This window comes from Leptidea sinapis, chromosome 43, assembly GCF_905404315.1.
Source record: "Leptidea sinapis chromosome 43, ilLepSina1.1, whole genome shotgun sequence".
In the NCBI taxonomy this organism is placed as follows: domain Eukaryota; kingdom Metazoa; phylum Arthropoda; class Insecta; order Lepidoptera; family Pieridae; genus Leptidea; species Leptidea sinapis.
Genome location: NC_066307.1, coordinates 8,696,100 through 8,712,498, shown reverse-complemented (window position 1 = coordinate 8,712,498; position 16,399 = coordinate 8,696,100). Strand labels below are relative to the sequence as shown.

Sequence of the window (16,399 nt, the reverse complement as noted above, 5' to 3'; positions counted from 1 at the left end):
ATATTAATCTGGACTTTAAGACTCTTATCCGGATCTCTAACTTTCAAAACAATTGCGCGAAGTTATATTTTTCATACAAATATATATAACTTATAATTTTGTGTGATTTACTTAAAAATTTAACAACATATGATAATCAATTAAAATAAATACCATTATTTTTATTATATATTCAACAGGATTTTTTTTTTCTACCAAATAGTTTAGGTCGTTTTATTGATAGTTTATGCGTAGAAAGTAATGCAAATGGTCGTCTTAGAAATAGGATGTCGACGAGAAGAGGGAGTTTATTGCGCCTCTTCTTCTCTCTCAGAGCGCCATTTGTTTCCGAAGCGGTAGTAGTATCTAGTAGTTATTAGAAATGACATCAAAAAGAATTCTAAAGGAATCAATTTTGAGAAAATAAATGCCTTTTAAAGGTTGAGTTATTAGAGTTTCTATCGGCAAATGTTGTATTATTTATTCAATTTTAAATGGTCATAAGGTTATATTAATTACATAATTTTTGAATAATTACATTTTGTGAAAATGATGTAAATTGGTGGGGCAGAATCTGGCTAGGTCCTTTGTTGTACTCAGAAAATAGTTTTAATTACTATTATTCCCAGTAAACAATCACCCAAATATGTCTCAAAACAATAGCTTTTACCTGCGACTTAGTCCGCGTGGAATACTTTGGGCATCATTTCAGCCTTGCAACATTCTCTTGCAACACCAGAGGAATCACAGGATATTTTTTTTTAAGTCACCCATGTCTTATCGTCCCGTAAACACCGCACAAGGAAGCTCGTTCCACAGCGTTGTTGTACGTGGAAGTAAGTTCCTTGAAAACCGCACAATAGAGTGGGCGGCAGGAATCAGGTGAAACAGTCAACAACACTCCCCGTGATAAATGCGGTAGAAGACACACAATGAAGCGACGTCTAATTTATATTTCCATAAATAAGCCGTGCGTTAAAAAATGTGCGTGGTGCGAGCGACATTCGCTTTTTTTATGGAATAGAATACAAACGAGCGTACGGGTCACCTGGTGCTAAGTGATCACCGCCGCCCACATTCTCTTGCAACACCAGAGAAAACACAAGAGCGTTGCCGGCCTTTAAGGAAGGTGTACGCGCTTTTTTGATGGTACCCATGTCGTATCGTCCCGGAAACACCGCATAAGGAAGCTCATTCCACAGCGTTGTAGTACGAGGAAGAAAGCTCCTTGAAAATCGCACTGTGGAGGACCGCCACACATCCAGATGGTGGGGATGATATCCTAACTTGTGGCGTGTCGTGCGAAGGCGGGATTCGGTGTGATTTTAATGAAATTTTGATGTGATGATTGGTGATGAATTACGGCTGCTGAATTTATCCAAAGAATTCCTCCGTAAACTCGCGTCCTTTAATTGTTTCACTCGCAATAAACCGTGTATTTATCTCTGTGTCCAGGTTCACTCCGATCAACTTCTTCCTGCACAACCTGGCGCAGCTGAGGGCCAGCGGAGACCAAGGGAGCAACTCTTCAGAACTGCTCTCCTTTATGCCGCGAACTTACACGTAAGTTTTTTATATGTCAAGATAGACTGTGAACTGTGATTTAAGATCTATTTTGAGCAATGAAGGCATGCTTATACAAAGTGACATATAAAATCGCGAGTGTAAGACGTAGCTTGTCAAACACACTAAAGTAATAAACCTGGTCTGTTTTTATCGGTTGTCTAGTCGCAAGAGGTTCTTTCTAGAAGTATAAATTATTTAATAAATAATCTATCTTTTATCTATATATTTTTAAGATATTTCCACCAATGTTTTCACTCATCATGATACCTCTGGAACCATTAGGCGTTAGAGTCAGCTAAGAACGAATTTTACGAAATTCCAATTTTTCTTGCACCCGCAAGAGGGGTTGCGGGATCGTTGATACATGTGTATAATTCAGAAATGCGTTTTTGTTTCAAATTTATTGGCGTTTTTTTTTTATATATCACGTCAGTCATGATCAAAATTGAAATTATTAGGTATTTGTGATAAATGTTCTCGTGAATTTTAATTGACTAATCATAATATATATAAATTACGTGACACGTTGTTTGTCCGCGATGGACTCCTAAACTATGAACAGATTTAAGTGGGTATTACTTCATGGAGTGCAGTTTAGTCCAACTTGAGGGATAGGATACTTTTTATTTTAATATGAGACCCATAATATTATTATTAAAATATTTGTTTTATATGGACATATTTTCTGTGAGAGAATTTATTGACGTACTGTTTGACAATTCTGCTGTGAAACAATTTCATTATAACAAAAGGGAGCATATTTTACGGAATTATTCTTGTGTCATGAAATATTATTGACAAATTCATAAAAAAAAACAGTATTTTATTTATTATGTACAGAACAACGTCTGCCGGGTCAGCTAGTTTAATATAATTCTAATGAGTTCAATAATATTAACTAGGTAGGTAAGGTATAATAAAAGTTAAAGATTTTCAGATTATTTACAATTTTCAAAAAATTACAATTTCATGCTATAATAATATTGACACACTTTTTACACAAATTATCTTGACCCAAATTAAGCATATATAGCCTGTGTTATGAGTTGCAAGACGACGACTTATTTAATACAATATACTTACTTAAACATACATAAATACATTTAAACATCTATGACTCGGAAACAAACATCCATATTCATCATATAAATGCTTGCACCTACCGGGATTCGAACCCGGGACCTCTAGCTTAGTAGGTAGGATCGCTAACCACTCGGCTATACAGGCTATAGTTTTTACTGATTCGAAATCACGTGTCGAATTGATTGAAGACAAATATAAGCGGAACTTACACTCAAGATAACTCAAAAAAAATTGGATAATTATGGATTTCCGCAAATTAACGCCAAATTCATTAAACTTATTACATTGATTCAAAACTCTGTTTTAAACGTGTTGTTAAAGATCTGCTAGCCGGTTTGTGTGAACGGACACTAAAGTCGCCAATGATTGGTCGTTCTCAACAGCATGTGTCAAGAGGGGAGGATCGTGCGCGTGGAGTGCCTCAGCTACGAGAAGCGCTACGACCCGGAGAAGCACTACGTGTACGCCGTACGTGTGTTCCGGCTGGGCCAGGCTACGCCCGCTGTACTCTACCGCTCATACAAACACTTCACGGAGCTCTACCAGAAGATATGCCTGCACTTCCCGCTCGCTAAAGTGCACTCGTGAGTTAACTTACTAATTTTTCGTCCTAATCAACCAAGGGGCTGTGTTGGTATTATACCAACGTAACATGACGCTGAGTGAGCTCCTTTTAATAACAATAGCTGCTACACAGAACTTTTAAATTAAGATAATTCCTATAATATTATGCATATACTTGCTTTTTTTTGTCATTTGTATTATTTTTATGTTATTAGTTCATAATTTTTTTTTACCACTGTAAGTTCTTTTTTACTTTTATTATTATTCTGTGTGCTTTGTGTTTGCTATTAATAAAGTTTTCATTCATTCATTCATTCATATTCCTTAAAAGACCGGCATCTCTCCTGTAATTCATCTGGTGTTGCAAGATAAAGTGGGCGGCGGTGATCACTTAACACCAGGTGACCCGTACGCTCGTTTGACTTCCTTTTCCATGAAAAAAAATGAGATGTGAAGTCAGAAGACCTTATCTACCTATGAACTGACCAAAATACTGCTAACAATTAGAATGGTTGGCAAAAATGAAAACTGTTAGTTTTTTATTTGAGTTTACAAATAAAGATCTTATTTATTGAAAATCACATCATCCAAGTGCCATCCTTGTCGGTTTTGACATTTCAATGTACGTATATCCGATTCTCCCAGTGGGAGGCTCCTTTGCACATGATACCGGCTAGATTATGGGTACCACAACTGCGCCTATTTCTGCCGTGAAGCAGTAATGTGTTAGCATTATTATGTTTCGGTCTGATGGGCGCCGGAGCTAGTGAAATTACTGGGTAAATGAGACTGAACATCTTGTGTCAAGGTGACGGGCGTAATTTTAGTGCCGCTCACTATTTTCGGATTTTGCCCGAATCCCGAGCAGCACTGCATTGTAACGGGCAGGGCGTATCAATTACCACCAGTTGAACGTCCTGCTCGTCTCGTCCTTTGATGTCATAAAAAAAGTATTTCGAATATTAAACCAGCTAAACTGGCAACTCAAAATTGATCACCCATTTTTCGGGCTTTCAGATCGTATAAGCCAGTATGTTCTAATTTTATTATTTGTATTGACTTGAACTTTTGTCTAAACAGTTTTTTACCAAAGAATGACAAGATTTTAAAAATAAAATAAGTAGGTACAGAAATGTTAGCATAATTTCAAGCAAAAGTGTCGATACTAAGAAGAGACGATGTCTTGGTCAAGGTCTTCCCTGTACTGTAAGGTATCACCTGTCGGCTAATATATTTCCTACAATACATCACCTAGTCCAACTTAAGAGTGTAAAGGCATAAAGGCATTTATTTTCTCAAAATTGATTCCTTTAGAATTCTTTTTGATGTCATTTCTTATACTACTAGATACTACTACCGCTTCGGAAACAAATGGCGCTCTGAGAGAGAAGAAGCGGCGCAAGAAACTCTCCCAGCATTCTTTTTTTTTGCGCTCTTTTCAATAAAAATATACAATATTGTACAGTTGCTATAAAATAAATGTACTCTCACCTTTAGGGCTACATGTCTTATGCGTATTCTCTATTCAATGACCAACAGTTAAAGTGATTGTTTATTTATCCCCTCTAACGTAATGCGTAACCTTAGGGCTATATTTGTCTATATTTACCTGGTGTCCCGTTCGTAAGCTCTCAAACTAGACACCAGAGTTCTGACGCGGCTGAGCTGGTCGCGCCACCAAATTGGTTGCGCAACCAAACCAGGTAAGTAACTCTCTAGAGAGCTGTACACATTTTTTTGTTAGCGGCGACTGGTTGCGCCACCGTGGTGTCTCAGGTGTAGAGTTTATTCTTTTTTTATTCTAGCTTATTTGCGATTTGTGTTATCAAACACATTAAATTTGCAATCTTGAAATTTGGCTAAGCTATCAGGAATGAGTCGTTTTTAGCAAAAACCCATGGTTTAAATTTCTTGACAATGATAGGACTATACTCGTCTTTAATCTCTTTGGTGAATGACATAGTTATTAATATGTAAGTCTTAAACATCCATCAAATGTGCTTAATGCTTGTATATCGATGGATATGCTCAAGTCGCCATTACGAGTGCTTATGTCAGCAGAATTTTGCCTGGTAAAACCACTTCTCACAAGAGATAATATATTATTTTCTAAATTATATCTCCTTTATATTTATTTGAAATCAATTTTTGAATTAAATAAATTGCAGTTTATTAAATACTGGACCATCTACTATTAATGTTACGTCGCCCTCAATCGGTTGAGTCTAAGAAATAATAACAGTGAATCATTTCAACAAATCGCCTTGATTAAGATAAGTATTTGCCAACTCTCATACCAGGAATTTTGTTGTGAAAAGATAAAGATTGATAAAATACTTGTAATTTAATTACTAACATTATAATGTACATGTTGATAACTTCAGTTTAAGTGTTGTCATCACTTACTCTTAAATTACCCACGCTATATTCTAAGGCTTGTGTCTTCATTGTGTTAGATACAGAAGGCATAGGTCGATTCATTTGCTCCCTGTGCTGCGATATCAAATCCCAATTGCTATTATCACTTAAGGGTTCCCCAAAGCTGGTATTGCCAGACTTGTCGATTCGACTTGGATATATTTCTGGAGGCGTATAAGGCGGTGGACCACTGCTTCTACTAATGGAACTATCCAGGGTATTAGTTGAGTGTCTTACTCGCTGTTCTATCCGGGAAGGCCCTTGTCTTTTGCTCTTGTTATTTTGCGCTAACTTTTTCTCACGCTCTAATCTTATTCGTTCCTTCTTCTCCTTTTCCTTGTTTTCTTTTTCCAGTCTCTGTCTCTCCTTGATGGCTAACCTCTCTTGCTTCTTTAGTTCTGCTGTCTGGCGCTGTTGAATTCTCTTCTGCTCTTTTATTTGTGTTTTAGTTAGATTTGTCTGCGGCTCGTTTTGCGTGCTTCTACTAAGATTGGCGTTATTTTTTGGAGTGGCCTGTAACGCCAGGTCACCTGTACTCTTTGATGGTCTTACTGGAGGACTGTATTGTGAATTTGGTAGCTGTACCATTGACGGTGAAAACTTCCTTTGACTTGTTGCTTCTGCTTGCCTTAATGATACATTTCCTGTAAATGAAAAACTGTAAGTAGATAATGCTATGAAAATGATTATATATTTTGGTATTGCTTATCGGGGAAAATATTTCAAGTACTAATACGTTTATTGTAGCTTGAACTGTTTTAAGATTTCTATTTAGGTAGTTCTTTTATGTAAAAGTAAAAATTTATAGTTCAGACTGTTTCTGCTGAGTAATTATTTGTTTATTATTTAGTTGTGCTGTGAAATAATATGACATTGACTTCGGTACCAATTGTAATTAATTCGCACCTAGGATGACTTTATCTACCACATATTCCGGTGAAATTTCAGATTTTCTACACCACCTGTCAGTGCCTGAATCACACTGCGTCCACCTGCTGTGCTTTGAACTTAAACTACAATAGAAGGAGATGTAGAAATAGTTCGAGTGTTCGATTTAGTTGGAAAATAACTGGCTCAGCAAACTTTGATTCCTTCTTGCTTCTACAAATTAGTGCGTTTCAGTGTCCATACGTTGATTCGCCACCCGTGATTAATTATATTGGACTGTTTTACACGCTTCTTTTATGATAAGGTAAGTTGGAATGTTCGATTCCAAAGACAAAATTAACAAAATTGCAATATAAATCCGAGTAGATCTCGCACAAAAAGTGTATTTAACAGCGTGTTGGTTTTACCCTTTTAAGTGTTTTGTAAAATAAAAAACAGAGGGCGCTATAGTATCTAAAAATCTACTGTCTTCACGTTGTATTATTTGACTGACGGGCCTACAGCGATGGGGTTGTTTGTAGTTTATAGTATATTGTAGTGTATTTCCTGTTGTTGTCATACTAACGTTGTATCCAGTGTTCCCATTTTTCAAAATGATCGAAGTCAAGGATCAGTTTGTAATGGCCATTAATTTTAATGGCCATCAATTGGTGGTCACCCCCGCAAATTGCATTAACATCATCATAGTTTCCTTAAACTATTGCCTCGTCAGCATTCCATATACATATTTGACTAATGATCCCCACTGTGTTTCCCCGAGTTATAAAAATAATAGGAATGTCCCAGTCCAAAGCGTGGCGTAAAAGGTGACTAACGGCATTTACCAGTTGGAGGCTCTTTTGCACAGGATGCCGGCTAGATTATGGCCACCACAACGGCGCCTATTTCTGCTGTGAAGCAGTAATGTGTAAGCATTAGTATATTTCGGTCTAAATGTCGCCAGAGCTAGTGAAATTACTGGGCGAATGAGGCTTAACATCTTATGTCTCAAGGTGACAAGCGCAATTGTAGTGCTGTTCCGAAAATTTGGGTTGTTCAAAAATCCTGAGCGGCACTCTATAGTAATTATCAGGGAGCATCAATTTCCATCAGCTGAAATGCCAGCTCGTCTCGTCCATTATTGTTCCAAAAAAAATCTATAGACATTTAGACTTACCAAACTGTTCCACATTATTTGTTCTGTAAGCACCAGAAATAGATGCCGCAAATATCTGTTCATTGGTGTCGTAGCCTCGATGCTTTCCTGTTATGAAATCAAACGACGCGCGAAAACCTCGCAACTTTTGCATGTTAAAACATTAAATATTACACTCAGAAATTACACATTGCACTTGTGTTACTTTTTACACTCGATACAGATGCTACAAATTATACGGAAAAATCACTTGTTACTACTGAGTTTAGGTAGAAGGTAATATTATTCGATTAAAATAATTAAATGTTTGTTCTCGTCAAAGTAGTGTTGTGTTGTGTCGATACTTGGGTGCTCAGATTAGATATTGGGGCCGATATGTTTTTTATGACTTATTGTTGTAATCTTATCGGTTACAAATTAGTCATGTGAAATGTGGCAAGGGTATAATATTTAATTAATACTATCGACTCATGCTTATTATACGTGGTGTTATTTTTTTTTAATGAAAATAAGGGACGAGACGAGCAGGACGTTCAGCTGATGGTGATTGATGCGCCCTGCCCATTACAATGCAGTTCCGCTCAAGATTATTAAAAAACCCATAAATTCTGAGCGGCACTACAACTGCGTTCGTCACCTTGAGACTAATATGTCAAGTCTCATTTGCCCAGTTATTTCACTAGCTACGGCGCCCTTCACACCGAAACACAGTAATGCTTACACATTACTGCTTCACGAAAGAAAAAGGCGCCGTTGTGGTAACCATAATCTAGCCGGCATCCGGTGCAAAGGAGCCTCCCACTTGATTATTCTGTACTACATTCAAGGTATCGGACGTTAGAGTTTCTGTTGTTTTTTGATTTTACAAAAGTGCTTTGGAAGCTGTTAACCTATACTCAATGGTCCCTCAATCTCATCAAACAGCAGTTGTACGGTTCGTCCCATTAGTGGTTGGGAATGTACGGAGAGCAAGAGATACCGTATTCTATCGACTGTCTCCTGTATTTTCCCGCCTGCCCTATAAATGCGCCTGCACAAGACATCCACAGCGACGCCTGTTATGCCGCCTGGCACAGTTCTCACTGTGGCATGGTATTTTTATGGACCGTGGAAGCATAGGGCAAAAAAACAGGGATATCTGTGAATATCGACATAAATTACATCGCCAATTTTACCCCTGTATATATTTTTATTGATTAAATGTCCGGTATTTTTTCAGACTACCCTCAGGTTTGCACGTGGGCAGATCTAATACGCACCAAGTGGCTGAGCGGCGGTTTGGCGACGTGCAGGCGTTCCTCACGTCACTGTTCAGTCTCGCGGACGAGATAGCGCACTCCGACCTCGTCTACACCTTCTTCCACCCGCTACTGCGTGACCAGCAGGATGTAGAGCCGCAGAGGACCAGGCGAGGTGAGGGTTTTGCTGTTTGACCATCTCAATAATAGGTTTGGTTTTGTTAAAGAAATCCGAACACAAAGTAGGAAAGGCACCAGTTATTAAAATTAATTTAGACCACGAAAGGAGTGCCTGCTGTTGAACCTTTAATTTGTAGAAATTCACCATTAAATTAATGGTGTTTAAAGTAACAATGGAAATTCATAGCGTAGCTGTGAACGAATTTGACCAAAAAGTGTGTTGCCTTAATGATTGCTGTGGATTGTCCTGTGACAATTGTGGGGTCGTCTGTTCCTATCAATTTTAGGGTTCTGTGCCTCATAAAGAAGAAGAATTGAGGCCTTATCTCTAGTTTACCTTTTTCATGTCGACAAATCAGGATGTTATCATGAAACACGTACGGTCAGCAATCCAATTAAAATCAATCAAAAGATAAATTACCATCAGCTGAACGTCCTGCTTGTCTCGTTCCTTATTTTCATTAAATAAAAAACAATGGTGATGAAAAGGCTCGTAGTAATCATTTATTGTGGACAGGAGAGAACACAGAGGTTGAAAATAGCGGGTCCGGGTCTCTGAAGCTGTCCATCCAGTACGCGGGCGGGGTGCTGTCAGTGTTGATACTCCACGCCCAGTCGCTGGCAGCCACGCCCCAGGGGGCGCCTCCCAACCCCTACGTCAAGGTGAGTGGATCTTTTTATGTGAAAGGAGGACAAACGGGCGTACCGTTCACCTGGTGTTAAGTGATCACCGCCGCCCACATTACTTACTTACACACTGTATTAAGTCTAAGTTCGCTTTTAAATGTGGGCATTTCTGTCTGTTTTGTTAAAATATTGTTACGTTACTGGCTTTCAGGGTTCGGTAAACACCAGTTTAATTAGGCAATTATTTTTCAACTCACTTGCTCGTAAAATGAGCATCATTACGTCGTTCTTAGGGCCATAAACAGAACTATATATAACACATGCATGCATAATAATATTACACACTAGTGCATAATAAAATTATCCCTACAAAAATAGTACCTAACTGCTTATTATATGAGATTAAACAGAGCATTTTCAATGTCGGGGTAGTACAGTCATTTTTGTAACAACAAAGAGTTTTTATGCCGCTAAGAATCCATTTACTTGCATTTGGAATAAATCTATGTGTCCCTAATGAAGATGAAAAAACATTTATTATTATCAATTTATTTATAATTCACTATAATTTGTTGCCTGAATTGACTTTGAATACTGTAATGCATAACTAAAGCATGACATAAGAGCCTAATAAAAAACATGTATTTCAAAAAGACACGATATCCCACTGAAAGTATAGTCTTTCAATATCAGTAACCTTTTGTCTGTTAGAAAATTATATATAATTGCTATAGTTCTAAAAAACATTCTTAATAAAACTCTTCCATATGATGCAATCATTTTATTAAAAAGAAGAATGGATGTTATTGCAAAAATTCCTACAACAAAAACCGGATTTGCAAATCGCCAGTACAGCATGCTCTCAGCCATGCTTTATAATAGGGTAAACATGGAAATATATATCCATTCAAAACAACTTTATACATTCATAAATGCTATTAAAAACAATGCTATTAAGTTGGATAAATTCACTCACTTATACAGAAACTGAAGAACTTTTAACACAATCATATTAATTTAACAGTAACATCATATATTTCATTATAGACATACTTATACAAGATTCATTCATTTGATCACAAATACACATTGACTCACACACACTTCATTATACCTCTCACACCTTACTGATCACTCACAACTGGATAATATGGAAGAGCGGAGTCTTCTAACACAGGCGCTATAGTGCTTAAAAGGGGGCTCCAATCATGAATATTGATTTATGTACTTATATATATATATATATATATATTATATATATACTTGATAAAGAAAATAAACATTTTGCATTTAAAACTGCTGCCCTTGTTGTTTTTGAGTATTCTGTTCGTTCCCTTATTTCTTATACAAAAAAACATCTCCGCTCCGGTCCTTAGAAGCTATCCTTTATATATCACTCTCGTTTAAAAAAAAATTTAATGTTGCCTAATATTTTTGGGTAATTATTCGAAAGTAGTAGAAAAATGATGCTATTGTTCAGAGCAAATTTTAAGTAAAAATATGACAACAAAAGTTTTCAAAAAATTCGCTCCACTTGTTTGTATGTTATTATGAACTATGACGGCATAATACATGCGAAGCAAGCGCGCGAAGATGGCAGGCGATTAAACTGAATCGGTTGGCTATTTTAATTTATTTTTTTTGTTAAATGTCCATTAAATATTTATTATTATTATCAAGGCTTGTTTAAGGTAATTGTTTTCCATTCACATATGAATATGTCCAAATAATTGCAATAATATTTTAGGTATACTTAGTACCAGACCCAAGCAAGGAAACTAAACGCAAAACCCGCGTGCTCAAACGTAACTCGCACCCCTCGTTTATGGAGATGTTGGAATACCGGCTGCCAATGGAGGTGGTGACAGCGCGGAGTCTTCAGGCCACGGTCTGGCACTACGACTCGTTGCAGGAGAACCAGTTCCTCGGCGGCGTGGTGATACCCCTTGCCTCCTTGCCCTTGCGACAGGAGACAGTCGCGTGGTATCCCCTGGAGTACATACCCCGGTAGCTAATAATGGCCCGCTCCGCTATTTGGAGCACTGGCTACTTGTGATAGAGACGGTTTTTGAATGAATTGTGGAGTGGCCAAGTGTAGTGTATATTTAGGTCAACATATATGAATTACTGCTTCATTTGTATTTTCGTCATTGAATAAGCTTGGGTTGTTGTTTGCATCAAAACTCTTCAGCGTACTGTTATAATAGTACGGGATGAAAATCCGATACTTTACGGAGAACAGTGTTCTAACAAGATATCATGACTCTTGTATTGATGGCATTGAACAATTCGAATGACCAATTCATTTATATGATGAATAGCGCCGATTTATTCATAATTTCTTCCCGGAAATGTATGATGTCTGTTTTAAAACTGCCAAAATACGATTCTATTTTGAAAGACTCGCTGCTACGCAAATACTAGATAATTCCCTCATTGCGTACTTTCTCGCTGACTTAATCAGACTAGTTTAGATGACATATTTTTATAGAATATAGATGGATAACATATAATCTTTACACATCAGATGGAATAATTTAAAATGCAACTGTAATTGATGCATAAGTTCCACGATCGGCAAGTGCCCCCGCGTCACGGAGTGCCATAGATCGGCGCCATTTTGGCGCATTTATTGTACGTGCATTAATACATTTCTTATAATTAGGATGCGAATGTATAAGAAAACTATTAAAACAAGCTATAAGACCATGCAAAATAAACTATCTTATAAACAAAATGAGAGTCAGAACTTGGTCAGGGCGTAGTGTGCCAAACGGCACTTCCGATTTTGGTGTAAATGAAAAATCAAGTGCCACTCATGGTCGATTTTGACAACAGAATTCTAGTTGAATTATTATGATCCAAGGCCTTGTATTATGAAAAAAGATTTCCCAATGGGTCTTGTCCCTACGAAGCAATGCTTTTCGTCTCAATGCAGCAAGTGTTTAGTAGTGGCTGTATTTGTTTGCCGCTTAAGCTGAAATATTCGTTCCAAGCAGCATACTTATAAAACACTGATGCGTTTATTTACACATTTAAGGCGTGCCTTATCCAGATGTGTAGGAGTGGCTAAGAAATGTCCAGTCAATTCTTTCAACCAATGAATTTAAAAAAAAAGCAACGGATATGATATTAAGGCGCGTGATTTAAAAGCATCCTAATTGTGACAGATTTTGACAGTAGCGTTTATTTTTCTTAAGCTACATGAGTGATTTAAAGTTTTCAAACCTGAGTTTATCATCAAAGTGCAACAATGCAAGTGAATCTGTGATTTACTTTACCATCATACTTCATTTACAGTTTCTTTTAAAATTGTATTGTAATACCCTTTGTATATCTCGATATCGTTAACATATCCAAAAATTTGTATTAGTTATTTATATGAGAACAATTTTCAACAGATCTTGAATTGTCCTCAGTATACCCGAACCATAAAACTTAAAATTATTTATGTTAAAAGCAAAAATCTCACTTGAAAGACTTCCAGTCACGAGCGCATATCTAAGACCTCAAGTGTTTCATGTTCTTCGGAGCAGGAGAACCACTTTTTAACCCGTATGCTAAAACATCAACCAACAAAAGACTTACTAACTCAACTTAACCCTGTAGTAGGCATAACAAGTTTTTTTGTTCTTGATTATCACAGTTTCTAGAAAATTGTCGATATGTACATACATCACATAATAGAGAATATATTGAAAGGCAACAGTAACTAATATGCCAAATTGTTTATATTTTTCTCTTAATGATTCTTCATCATCGAACCTTAAGAACCCAGAATTTGATCATAAATATGAGGAATATATTTTTTTTATTGTAGGGAATGCTACCGACGGCGGCTAGTGGGAAACGCATGATGACTAACTAATGATTTATTAATACAATTGTGAATTGTAGGAAATTTGATATTTTCATGGGATTATATTTTTTGATACAGATTTTTTTCATAAATTTGTTTAAGTAAAGATATCACTGATAAACCAGTTATTTTTGATAATTTTGAAATAGCGCTTTAAATGATTACAATGTGCCTGTGATAAATTAGCAACTCGTCTTCTGCAGTATCTTTAATTGTTGTATTTGCAATGTTCCTAGCTACTATAGCTATATTTATGAAATAAATACATATCAATCAAATCGATTGAATTCTAAAACATTTTGTATTTCTAGTATAATGTCGGACATAACTTACCTATTGGCCTTAGGGGCCTTCCATAAAATATGTCACACGTTAAGGGGAGGGAGGGGCTCGTCAAAGTGTGACATTGTGTGACAAGGAGCGGGGAAAGGCGACATATTTTGTGACGTCACATTAAAAAAAAATCGTAACACTGCTGTTATAATTTGCTCAATACCTGATATTGAGACCTTGTTATTGATTTCTGCGCACATTCAATGTTACCCCTAATATTCTCTTTATCATATAATAATTGAGCGCCTTAAATGTGGTACTTACAGTTTATATGACGCATCTCGTATCGTTCCAGAACACCGCTAATCCTTCAATAGTTTCTTTGGACGTTGGACGCCAGGTCTACTTGCTTCAATAAATTAGTTATGAGTCTACACTTAAGATGTAGATTAATAACATATTGGCCTAGAAATTGTTATAAAATATACTATTTTTTTTAAACATTCCAAACGTGTATACTGATTAAAATAGTTTAAAGCGTTTTGTGGTTAATATTAAAACCCATTTTTTCTATTTTGAAAATGCAATTCAGCTAGCGAATGGCGCCTACTATAAGTTTAAAATGATTGATCAATACAATCACAAAATATATTTTATGAAACCAAATTGTATATGTTATAATGCAAATAGTCAATATTTTCAATACCGTCTATTAATTTTGACCATGCATGCAAAATGATCAAACTATGATTCCTACATAGTTAAATACAATTCAATTATAATGTATAACATAGTATTATAAAGTCTGACCGCTGAATGTTGATAAAAATTCAATAAACTCTGAGATGCGTTTGACTACAGCTGAATCCCTCGTACCATAAAACAATACGCGACTATAAACGTCTGATTGCCATAGTTAAGATTTTTCATGAATAATGATATAATGAATGATCAATAAACCACAAAATGTATTTTATGAAATCAAATTGAATAGCTTATATTATAATGCAAATAGTCAATATTTTAAATACTGTCTATTAAAATGTGTCCATGCTGTAAAGCAAAATGATCAAACTATGATTCCTACATAGTTATATACAATTTAATTATAATGTATAACCTAATATTAGAAAGTCTGACCGCTGAATGTTGATAAAAATTCAATTAACTCTGAGCTGCGTTTGAAAACAGCTGAGTCCCTCGTACCAGAAAACAATACGCGACGATAAACGACTGATTGCGATAGTTTAGATATATCATATTATTTTGTCAATGCTCAGCGGATAGATTATGGGCCCTTATATTGGCTTATGTATGTGTTAGAGATCTGATGGTGGGACGGAAAAATATTGTGAATTAATATTGCCTGTCCGTGTTATAAATTACAATATTTTTAGAGAATTATTTATTGTATTGTAAGTTTACAAACTTTTGCATAATATCGACTATAACTGTATACCCGTATTTACGAATAGATGTTTTGTACAATAATATTGTGTATGTTATTTTATCGTGGCTTACTTAAGCGCTGCAATACACCACAATTGAAAAAAAAAGTTTTTTTTTACTTATGTACGTAATAACACTTCTTATTTGGGAAATTGGCTCGTAAGTGATTTTTTTTTCTCTGGACACAATCGCCAAGCCAATAAAATTAAAAGAATCTAATATGTTTTTTTTTAAATGAAAACAAGGGACAAGACGAGCAGGACGTTCAGCTGATAGTAATTGATATGCCCTGCCCATTACAATGCAGTGCCGCTCAGGATTCTTGAAAAATTCTGAATGGCACTACAACTGCGCTCAACACCTTGAGACAGGCCCTTCAGACCGAAACACAGTAATGCTTACACAATGCTTCTTTACGGCAGAAATAGGCGCCGTTGTGGTACCCTTAATCTAGCCGGCATCCTGTGCAAAGGAGCCTCCCACTGTGAAAGTATTAATAAAACAAAGCTTTACCAAATATCATATAATCAGATCCTTATCCGGCGCTGTTCTCAACAAATAGTTATTTACACCGTACTTCCTCTTCCTGAGTCCCTTTTCGCCAAGATAGTACGGTGGGTTATCTGAAGTTGGAAGGTAGTATATTCCCGGTGAGGTGAAATTAGTTCTAGGTCCTAGTACGTTGGTGGTTATCTGTTTTCCGTAGCAGTTGCCGTAGCGAGCGTCGTGAAGCGAGGCGCATTGCACGGCCAGAAACTTGGTGGGATTGGTGGTGGCCACATACCAGTAGAAGGCGGCTCGAAGATGGCTGCAGAACAGGAAACACGGCATTATGAACTTCCCGGCCATGTAGGGCTGATACTCTCCTGAAAATTATAAACACGTGTTCAAAAGTTTTATTTTTAGCTATTTATAACCTAGGTCCTAAAGAATCATTGAGAGCAAAATTCAAAGAAACTAACATAGTGACTGTTGCTTCTCAATATATTCTTGATTCTCAATATGTTCATAGGCACATAAGTGAATTTGCCAGAAACTGTCATTACCATAATGTTAACACCAGGAATAGACATAAACTTATAATGACTACTACTCGGCTAAGTCGAGTTAGTAAGTTTTTGTGGAGCGATGTTTATGCTT

General features: G+C 36.5%; 4 protein-coding genes across 7 annotated transcripts in view; 1 reads left to right on the top strand and 3 right to left on the bottom strand.

Moving 5' to 3' along the window:
* The window catches only part of LOC126976951 (phosphatidylinositol 4-phosphate 3-kinase C2 domain-containing subunit alpha), a 77,214-nt gene extending 61,913 nt beyond the window's left edge, over positions 1-15,301 (top strand). For all 4 annotated transcript variants that reach the window (XM_050825553.1, XM_050825554.1, XM_050825552.1 and 1 more), the window contains exons 28-32: positions 1,435-1,542; positions 3,012-3,212; positions 8,853-9,046; positions 9,569-9,714; positions 11,426-15,301. In XM_050825553.1, the coding sequence (XP_050681510.1) occupies positions 1,435-1,542; positions 3,012-3,212; positions 8,853-9,046; positions 9,569-9,714; positions 11,426-11,689 (913 nt within the window). In that variant the 3' untranslated portion in view covers positions 11,690-15,301. The remainder of the gene's footprint in view (positions 1-1,434; positions 1,543-3,011; positions 3,213-8,852; positions 9,047-9,568; positions 9,715-11,425) is intronic.
* The window catches only part of LOC126976967 (protein FAM50 homolog), a 278,663-nt gene that overhangs the window by 162,662 nt on the left and 99,602 nt on the right, over positions 1-16,399 (bottom strand). The gene's annotated exons all lie outside the window — the stretch shown is intronic.
* LOC126976974 (protein enabled homolog) lies at positions 5,522-7,976 on the bottom strand. The gene is made up of 2 exons (XM_050825609.1): positions 7,655-7,976; positions 5,522-6,254 (listed from the first exon to the last, which is right to left on the bottom strand). The coding sequence occupies exons 1-2, from the start codon at positions 7,785-7,787 to the stop codon at positions 5,578-5,580; spliced, it is 810 nt and encodes a 269-aa protein (XP_050681566.1). The 5' UTR covers positions 7,788-7,976; the 3' UTR covers positions 5,522-5,577.
* LOC126976968 (lipase member H-like) overlaps positions 15,768-16,399 on the bottom strand; it is a 44,740-nt gene continuing 44,108 nt past the window's right edge. The window contains exon 6 of the mRNA XM_050825601.1: positions 15,768-16,125. Coding sequence (XP_050681558.1) covers positions 15,779-16,125 — 347 coding nt within the window. The 3' untranslated portion in view covers positions 15,768-15,778. The remainder of the gene's footprint in view (positions 16,126-16,399) is intronic.

Bases quoted from the DNA above. Each gene is read 5' to 3' on its own strand.
- LOC126976974 (XM_050825609.1), bottom strand. From the start codon at position 7,787: ATGCAAAAGTTGCGAGGTTTTCGCGCGTCGTTTGATTTCATAACAGGA. The intron at 6,255-7,654 runs GTAAGTCTAAAT...TTTCATTTACAG, and splicing joins AAATAATGTGGAACAGTTTG to GAAATGTATCATTAAGGCAA.